Here is a 9,594-nt window from a genome sequence, read left to right as displayed (position 1 = left end):
GCTATAGGCATACCATATACATATATACTAAACAATTTACAATGCGTCGCAAAAAGAGATAAAGTAAACCCCCAATCAGTGCTGAAACAATTCCAATTCCAAATCGAAAGTCCAAGTTGCATTTAAATCGTATAAACCTTATGGAACGACTGAACAAATGACTCACAAAGTATTCAGACAAACTGAACGAACATTCTGATCCCCGGCGACGCCCCTCCCCCAACACCAGATGATGTTAAAGAACCAAGAACTCTGGATTGGGTTTTACAGGTGGGGTACGAAGCGGAGATAACCATTTGATATGATTATAATTGATATTTTATATTGAATAACTGGATGGGGAAACCTAAACCTAAGCCTAGATACCCGTCTACCCCATGCAAGCATTTTGTATTTATTAGCCATATTCGATTACGATAAACACACAACACACACACATATTTACAAGCGTATTTAAATATATGATAATATATTTAGGAAACTTCTTTCGATTCTCTATGTCTCTCTCGTAACTCTCTTATTTCCATTATTACTATTTATATCTATGCAAAGAAACATAACAAATATATACAACTAAAAGCGATATATGTATGCCTCATATGAGAGTGAATAGAGATGGTCGGCATGTCGGTGATTTTGGCAGGTAAGTAGAAGAAGGAATCAGCAGCAGAAGGGAATCAGAATGAGAATTGCTTAAGAATTGCAAAAATGCAAAATGCGAATTAAAAGCATATACATTATTTATACAATTTATTTTACAGTATGATTATATATATACATATATCCGCTAAAGCCCCGCCCCGCCACCCCATTAAAATCCAATACTCTAGCCCCTAAGCAATAATTATAATATTATTAATAATAATAATAATGAAAGCAAAAATATATTTATATACATAATTCAATAAAAAAAAAGAAAATATACAAAAAAAAAAACAAGAACAAATTGTATTTCGAGAGGCATGAAAATCCCCCAAGCAGTTGAGCAACCACTTTGCAGCTAGTCACGCACACGACATGCATGTTGTTTTGGACTTTTCTTCACTTGAACTCAATGAAGTAATAATATCCCAATATATGATGTCAATCTATATTAAAACAATTCCCTATCGAATGTGGAAAGCTCTGACCCTCGTGGGAATCACGAAGGGTCCGCTTGGCTTGGGGGGGAAGCGTTGGTGTTGCCAGGGACAACGTTGCTCGTCTCTCGCTGCGCCCGAAAGGACATCGAACAAACAACATCGCACAAATTGGAGGACACCAATGAAGCAGCGACAGTAAAGAATTTCAACGATGAAGTTCCTGCTGAAGAAATGCCTGAGGAAAAAGGCGCCCGAGATGAAGCCAGGTGCCATCCTGGATGCGGTCATCTCACAGTCCTCGGCGACGGCCTGCAAGTGCCTTCTGTACAAGCTGGCGGACTACAAGCGAGGTAGGTGGGAAAGTACTAAATGCCCATTCCCGAATCCATGCTCTGCCCTGTTCCAGGCGGCGATCTGATTGATGCCATCAACTCGGGCGGCCTCATTGCCGTGGAGCAGCTGATACGCGAACAGTTCGGTGTGTTCATGTACAACGATGGCAAGGGGCAGGTGATCAATCGGGCCGAGTTCCTGCGCTGGAAGTATCGCGATCACACGGAGGTGACCATACCCATTGAGGCATCGCTCTCGATTCACGATCCGCTCGGCAAGTGGGAGGACCACAAGGCCTGCTGGCAGATGCAGTACCGCGGCGCCCTTGGCGAGAGTCTGCTCCACGTGCTGATCATCTGCGACTCGAAGATCCACACCAAGCTGGCCCGTGTCCTGCTGCGCGTCTTCCCCAATCTGGCGCTGGACGTGATGGAGGGTGAGGAGTATCTGGGTGCCAGCGCCCTTCATCTCTCGATTGCCTACAGCAACAACGAGCTCGTGGCGGACCTCATCGAGGCTGGTGCGGACATTAATCAGCGGGCCATCGGCAGCTTCTTTCTGCCGCGCGACCAGCAGCGGGCGAATCCCGCTAAGAGCACCGACTACGAGGGATTGGCCTACATGGGTGAATATCCGCTGGCATGGGCCGCCTGCTGTGCCAACGAGAGTGTCTACAATCTGCTGGTGGACTGCGGTGCCGATCCGGATGCCCAGGACTCCTTCGGCAACATGATACTGCACATGGTCGTCGTCTGCGACAAGCTGGACATGTTCGGCTATGCCCTGCGCCACCCGAAGACCCCAGCCAAGAATGGCATCGTCAATCAGACGGGCCTCACGCCCCTCACACTCGCCTGCAAGCTGGGCCGTGCCGAGGTCTTTCGCGAAATGTTGGAGCTCTCGGCGCGCGAGTTTTGGCGCTACAGCAACATCACCTGCTCGGGGTATCCCCTAAATGCGCTGGACACACTCCTGCCCGATGGCAGGACGAGTAAGTGGGCAGATAAAAGGATGGATTTTACTTCATTTAGCCATCCCTCCCCCTGTAGATTGGAACTCTGCTTTGTTCATCATTCTGAATGGCACGAAACCAGAGCATTTGGACATGCTGGACGGTGGCATCATTCAGCGTTTGCTTGAGGAGAAATGGAAGACATTTGCCCAGAATCAGTTCCTCAAGCGTCTCCTCATCCTATCCACGCATCTGCTCTGCCTGTCCGTCTCTGTTTATCTGCGTCCCGCCCACGAGGGTGAGCCCGAGCCAGAGTCGGACGCTGCGGCAGCCGCTCTGCAGGAACGCGAGGAGCCAGCCGATGCCAGCGATGACTATAATGCGCAGACAGTGGCCAGATATTGTGCCGAATTGGCCACCATTGCGGGCGTTCTCAGCTACGTGGTGTTCCAGCAGGGCGATGAGATCAAGAATCAGGGTTTATCGGCATTCCTCAAGCAACTGGTAGGTGGTCCCCCAATTGGCTTTTATCATTATCATTAATTTGGCGCACTCTTGGCAGTCGCATGCGCCGGCCAAGGCCATCTTTTTGTTCTCGAATCTGCTGATACTGGCTTGCATACCCTTCCGCCTGATTGGCGACACCGACACCGAGGAGGCCATACTGATCTTTGCAGTGCCTGGCTCTTGGTTTTTGCTTATGTTTTTTGCCGGGTAAGTGTGCCAAATAGACAGGTTGAAAGTTCTGTTAATCTGTAATACCCTCTACTCTTAGTGCCATTCGATTGACCGGACCCTTTGTGACGATGATTTATTCTATGATCACCGGCGACATGTTCACCTTTGGCATCATCTACTGCATCGTTTTGTGTGGCTTCTCGCAGGCCTTTTACTTCCTCTACAAGGGACATCCGCAGGTGCAGTCGACAATGTTTAATACCTACACCAGCACCTGGATGGCCCTCTTTCAAACCACATTGGGTGACTACAATGTGAGTCTCATTCGCACACATCAAAGAACCCTCAGTTAGGCTTCCTTTCTTGCTCTCCAACCATCCATTCAGTATCCAGACCTCAATCAGACCACATATCCGAATCTCTCGAAGACGGTTTTTGTGATCTTCATGATATTTGTGCCCATTCTGTTGCTCAACATGCTGATCGCCATGATGGGCAACACCTACGTGACGGTGATCGAGCAGTCCGAGAAGGAGTGGATGAAGCAATGGGCCAAGATCGTTGTCACCCTGGAGCGCGCTGTGCCGCAGTCGGATGCCAAAGGCTACCTGGAGGCCTATTCCATACCGCTGGGCCCATCGGATGACTCTGGCTTCGAGGTGCGCGGCGTTATGGTCATCAAGAGCAAGAGCAAGACACGGGCCAAGCAGCGCAAGGGAGCCGTCTCCAATTGGAAGGTGAGTCCATGGGTCAGGTACAAAGACCCTCAGTGCCTTGAACTGAACTTTTATGCGTCTCATTGCAGCGTGTGGGACGTGTCACGTTGACGGCTTTGAAGAAGCGCGGCATGACCGGGGAGGAGATGCGTCGCCTCATGTGGGGACGCGCCTCCATCTCCAGCCCCGTCAAGGTGACCAAGCAGAAGCTCAAGGATCCCTACAACACCATGCACACGGACACGGACTTCACCAATGCCATGGACATGCTCACCTTTGCCAACAATCCGGCATCCAGCAACGGCGTACAGCTGCGCTCAGCGGCCACCCTGGGCGGCGGTGGTGGTGGAAAGGAGACGGCGCCCACGGTCCCAGATCCCTTTCGGGAGCTGATCATGATGTCGGACGAGCGGCCAGAGACCCATGATCCCCATTACTTTGCCGGACTGCAGCAGTTGGCCAACAAGGCCTTCGATTTGGTTGAGCAGACAATGAAGACACAGCCGCAGACAGACAAGATCGTTCCCAGTGTGGCAGCAGCACCCATGGCCAGCACTCCGCTGCCAGTCGCCCAGTCTGCCACATCTTTGCCTACTGCTGCTCCTGCAGCTCCTGCTTTGGCCATACCATTGCCCATGACGACACTGGGCAATCTGTTCCAGGATCCCAAGGATGTTGTGGATCCCAAGAAGCTGGAGGAATTCATGGCCATGCTGGCCGAGGTGGAGACGGAGGAGAGCGACAGTGGAGGGCCCATTCTGGGCAAGTTATCGCTGGCCAAGCGTACCCACAATGCCCTATCCAAGGCGGACATACGGCGGGAGCACGACACTTCGATGGGTTTCGATGGGCATGGCCATGGGCAGTTTCAGGCCATGTCCTCGGTGTGGGCACCACCCGAACTGGACGTCAGCACGGTAGGGAATCAATCAATCCAAATGCTCATTGAAGTTTTTATCGGTTTTGCTTGTGGCAGGGCTTTCACTTTGACGAGGCCGTCGCCGAGGAGGTGCTGACCATTGAGCAGGAGGCCGATGTGGAGACCGAGGACGGCAATGGGGGACAGGATAGCGAGGATTTGCCCACCACGGATGAGGTGCATGCCACCATGAAGCAGTTCCACTTGCGCAAGTGCCAGCCACCGCAGGATGAGGCCGCTCGTCGGGCCAAGAGTGCGCGCGTTCGTCGCAGGAACAAGTAAGTGATGGCCGCGGCATCCACGCCTCCTTGCTGCCAAAGCTCTTCTTTCCCTTTTGCAGAGTCTCGCCGGAACAGAGCGAAGAGGAGGAGCAGCGGCAGCGTCAGCAGCGTGGACGCACGGCGCACGGTCGTAAGATGCCGTCACCGCCCGATCCCCTGGAGCCATGGAGCACCCGTGAGCTGCAGGACATCAACAAGATACTGGCTAGAAAGTAAACAAATTGGAGACAAAGGATACAGGAGTACAGGAGTACACAGTCGCATCTGGCACATAGTCCTTGTTGCTTATAATTGTTTTTAGATCTTATCCTAGTTACACATACAAATACATAATAAACCCCCGAGGATGCACAGCCCCACATATGCGGGAGGGATGCGTGGTGCGTGCATCCTCGGCTGTGTTATCTCTAAGTGCTAGCTTTAAAATGTGGATGGTGGATGTGTGTTTTTGTGTGTGTTTGGTGGTTGGAGGAGTGGTGAAACCTGCAGGCCCCGAAGCAGTTCACAATAACTCATCCGTTTTGGCATACTGCTTGAGACTTGGAACTCTCGCGCGTCTCCGGGTGTCTATATTAACAAGAAAGGAGGAAAGGAAGGAAGGTGCTACCTTCGGTTGCCCCGAAGCATGTGCGATACCCTTGCAGATCGATCGTTTGTCCGCTCATCCAACTACAAGTTTTATTCTCGTAAATTTTGGTGATGCTAGCAGGCAAAACAGACACTTATGCCTCAGTTTTGTGTGCCAAAGTTGTACAGCTACAGCTCGCAGACGGACAGACGGGGTGGAGTATTCTACTCTACTCTATATATACACACGGATGGCTGGCTGGCTATATATGCTGCTTCTAGTGTAAGAATCTGCAAGGATATTTTGCATATAAATTCAAATCTGAAATCATTTCTACACTGAAGAGAATCTCATCTAAAACTTAGAACTATCTATGTATAATCCATCTTCTAGGCTCTATTATCCGATATAAACTAAATATTTATAATATACATTGTGCTGGATGACAGGGGAATGGCGCAATCAATGCCATTGCCATTGCCAATGCCATTGCCAATGCCTGCCGATGCTTCGATATGATTGCTAGTTGTCCACAAATCTGTCCACAAAACTAAGCCTCTCCTCTAAAACTCTTTCTCTTTGGAGCGGTATGCGCTGGGTGGTGAGGGAGGTGGAGACATAGATCTCAGCACTCTGAGCTTTTACCGAAACCCTCCAGTCAGCGTCCGATCCGTGGACATTGTGGTGATCGTTTGCGCCTGCGTTTGCTGCTGCTGCTGTTGCTGTTGCGATTGCGTTGCCGTCTGCGCACTCGATACCGTCGAATTGATGTATATGGGCGTGGCATTGGTGACGGTGCTCGAGTTGCTCTGGCTGAGATTTACATGCTGCTGCTGTTGCACCTGAACCTGAATCTGATGCTGCTGCTGGTGGTGGTGCTGCTGCTGCTGATGATGATGCTGCTGCTGGTGGGTGGCTGTGCCCGCGGGCGTCGCCCCCAGCTGTATGAGCTGCTGTGCCGTCAGCAGATTTGTGGGTATGATCACCTGCTGCTGTTGCCCATGCTGCTGCCCAGCCAATTGTGCAGCGGCTGCGACTTGTTGCTGTTGCTGCTGTTGTTGCTGCTGCTGTTGTTGCTGCTGCTGCATCTGCAGTCGCAGCAGCTGCAAGTGGCTCGCAGTGATGGCAATCTAAAAGGGATACGGTCAGAATTTTGCATATTTATGTTCGACTTGCGACAACTTACGGGCACATTGGTTATCTCTCCCGTTGGTCCCACCACCTGCTGAATTATCTGGATTTGTTGCTGTTGCTGCTGCTGCTGCTGTTGTTGTTGCTGTTGCTGCTGCTGCTGGTGATGCTGCTGGGCGAGATTCTGGAGCAGTGCCGTTTGCTGCTGGGCCGCCGTTGTCGGCGCCGGAGTGGCGGTTAGCTGCCCGTTGGGGCCGGTGGTGAGAATCAGCTGCTGTGTGGGCTGCTGTGCGGCCACAATATTAAGGCCTAGACTCTGGGACAAGTGATTCTGAGCTGGCTGCTGCTGCACCTGCTGCACTTGCTGCACTTGCTGCACCAGCTGCGTGCCCTGCTGCCCCGGCAGCGCAATGAAGTACTGCAGCTGCTGGCCTCCCGCATGGCCACCGGCCTGCTGGATGATCTGCACGTGCTGGGGCTGATGTTGTTGTTGCTGCTGCTGCTGCTGCTGGTGCTGATGCTGCTGCAGTTGGGCGGTGAAAATGTCCTGATTGACGGTGCTGAAGCCGAGTACCTCGGCTGCGGTCGCAGCGCTGCTGGTGTCCATCTTGAGGGTGGCCGTGGCAGAAGGTACAGTGGTGCCGCCCAAGCTGAAATTGCTCGTGGCGGTGGCTGTGGCGGCGGAGGAGGCGGAGCTGTGGCCAACAGAGCTGCCGGCAACGGACCCGGCCATCCCAGTGGTCGAGCACGCTCCCATGGAATCTTTGCCCTTTTGCGCCGACGATGGCTTGATCTCCTCCCGCGGCACTATGTCGATGAGGAAATCGAACTGATCGTAGTTGGCTATGGCCTGGGCGATGTCCGAGCGCTGCAGCGTGCGCCGGCGACTCTCCTCGGTGTGCACCCAGGCGTGCATGGTCAGCTCCTGGATGAAGTATTCGCAGGCCTTGGCAAACAGCAGCGGTGCCTCGCCAGCTATCATTTTGGCGTTCTCGTCCAGCTTCATGATCTTCTTGATGCGCGCCAAGGGCAGAACCTGATGCTTGGCATCAACCTGCCCGATCCCGTGCACCTCGCTCACGATATTCGGCCAGAAGTTGTCGATGGTCGGCGGCGGCTTCCGGGCCACTTGCGTCCGTGTCGCCTTCGTGGCCTTTTCCTTGGGCGTGCTGGGACTGGGACTGGCATTCACCGTCATCGTCATTCCGGGATTCACAATGGTGCAGGCATTAGAGACCAGCGTCGCCTGCATGGGCATCGTCAGTGTGGCCGTGGCAGATTGTTGAAGCTGCTGCTGCTGCTGCTGTTGTTGTTGCTGTTGTTGGGGAAGCTGCTGGGGAATCTGCTGTTGGGATGTAACGACCACAGCGTTGGGCGTTCGTCGCTGAACAGCAGTCGTCGTTACCTTGCCAGCTGCGTAGGCCTGCGACATGGGTCCGCTCAGATCCACCTTGATCGGTGTCACGGTAATTGTGTTGTCGAACAGCGTTGTGGCGGCATTGCTGCTGGCATGAAGGGAGCACATCACAACACAACACAAAACATAGAACAAAAACAAAAGCACATCAATTTTATAAGTTGTACAGTGTCCGAAAGTGGGGAGGGGTTTTGGGGGTGTGCATGAAACATACCTGTTTGGCGCCTTATTCGTGCCGCCATTGTTGGTCGCGTACATGGCCAATGTAGCTCACGTGCTCTGCTGTGCGGCGGCGGCAATTGGTCGGCTTCAGCGACCGGCTCAAGCTAAGATTATTTGTTTAATTTGTTTTTTATGCTATTATCGCTACAGCGAATTGGGTGGTGGTGGTGGACGATGAACGATGAATTTGCATTTACCAGGTACCAAAGTCTGTCGATATTTTCTTGTAGATGGTGCGCTTGCAGTTGCTATCGATGTTTGTTGATGAGGGCATGCAAGGTGTTGCATTGGAAAGGTGTTCTAATAATTAAGCAATATCAGTATGATGCTTGGTTGAGTTTACGATCTTAACGAATTATATAATGTAATGAGATGCAATAAGGATGTGCAATGTGTAAGTGTAAGTGCAAAGGCTACACAAGGCTGACCCTGAAAGTGAAAACAACAGAATGCTGTTCAAGGCCATGGATTGATAGGAATCTCGTTATAAATTGAAGCAAAATAAACTCCGTTAGTTTTTGATATTTTCTTATACTCATTATTCCAGTCCGTTTGAACTTGTATCTTTACTTATACAATTACTTGGTCGAAGAGGTAAATTAACTATTCTGCCTTTTATTCTATTCTTCTATTTTTCTGTTAGGTATGCATTTTTCACCACATTTTAGCCCTTGTACAAAGTAAAAATGACTTTTGGCAGTATTGGTCTCATGAAATTTAGAATTAATTTTAGAATTAGGAGCCTATACAAAAGAATATCAATTCAAAAATATATAATTACCAAAAATTAAATTATGAAAATTTAGTTGACCCTTTTTTTTTCTTCTTAGCCCATGCGCCAGCTAAAGGGGGTTTCAGCACATTCTATTGTCGTTGTACTTGCACTCACTTCGTAAAACCTTCACACATAGACAGCTGACTTCTTTTCCCGACGAGTCCAACTTATATAAATGCAACATGGCTCCCCGCTTAGCAATAGTTTGTAATGATGTACTTAAAGGGTGATTTGTATGAAAAATTCAAAAACAATTTGTAGAATATAAGGTCATAAAATATACAATACAATAAAATGAGTATTTATAATAAGCCAAATGGATTCTTCAATCGGATTAAATTATTGTTTCAGTGTTAAAAGTTAAATGAGAGTAATATCAAATATAACATCAAATTCGAGAAAAATGGGCTAAGATTTACGTTATATTTAAGTGTGCACGTATATTTTTTTGGTATATTCCTGTGCTTATATTGAGACGCAAAAATGACGACAGAGAAGAGAGAATCAGCGAACCAGATCC

General features: G+C 50.0%; 2 protein-coding genes across 2 annotated transcripts; one reads left to right on the top strand and one right to left on the bottom strand.

Annotated features, from left to right (window-relative positions):
- The first annotated feature begins 1,293 nt into the window (after positions 1 to 1,293).
- On the top strand, positions 1,294 to 5,216 carry LOC117588504. Its single transcript, XM_034279826.1, has 9 exons — positions 1,294 to 1,432; positions 1,489 to 2,406; positions 2,465 to 2,871; positions 2,930 to 3,081; positions 3,143 to 3,359; positions 3,432 to 3,782; positions 3,851 to 4,678; positions 4,738 to 4,958; positions 5,021 to 5,216. The coding sequence occupies exons 1-9, from the start codon at positions 1,294 to 1,296 to the stop codon at positions 5,175 to 5,177; spliced, it is 3,390 nt and encodes a 1,129-aa protein (XP_034135717.1). The 3' UTR covers positions 5,178 to 5,216.
- Positions 5,212 to 8,482, bottom strand: LOC117588505 (nuclear transcription factor Y subunit gamma). The gene is made up of 3 exons (XM_034279827.1): positions 8,292 to 8,482; positions 6,716 to 8,162; positions 5,212 to 6,659 (listed from the first exon to the last, which is right to left on the bottom strand). Exons 1-3 carry the CDS (start codon positions 8,333 to 8,335, stop codon positions 6,171 to 6,173), a joined length of 1,980 nt encoding a protein of 659 aa, XP_034135718.1. The 5' UTR covers positions 8,336 to 8,482; the 3' UTR covers positions 5,212 to 6,170.
- Positions 8,483 to 9,594: the final 1,112 nt, after the last annotated feature.

Source organism: Drosophila guanche, unplaced genomic scaffold, assembly GCF_900245975.1.
Source record: "Drosophila guanche unplaced genomic scaffold, DGUA_6, whole genome shotgun sequence".
Taxonomy (NCBI): Eukaryota; Metazoa; Arthropoda; class Insecta; order Diptera; family Drosophilidae; genus Drosophila; species Drosophila guanche.
Note: the sequence above shows the minus strand (reverse complement) of the source record. Positions and strands in the feature narration are given on the sequence as shown.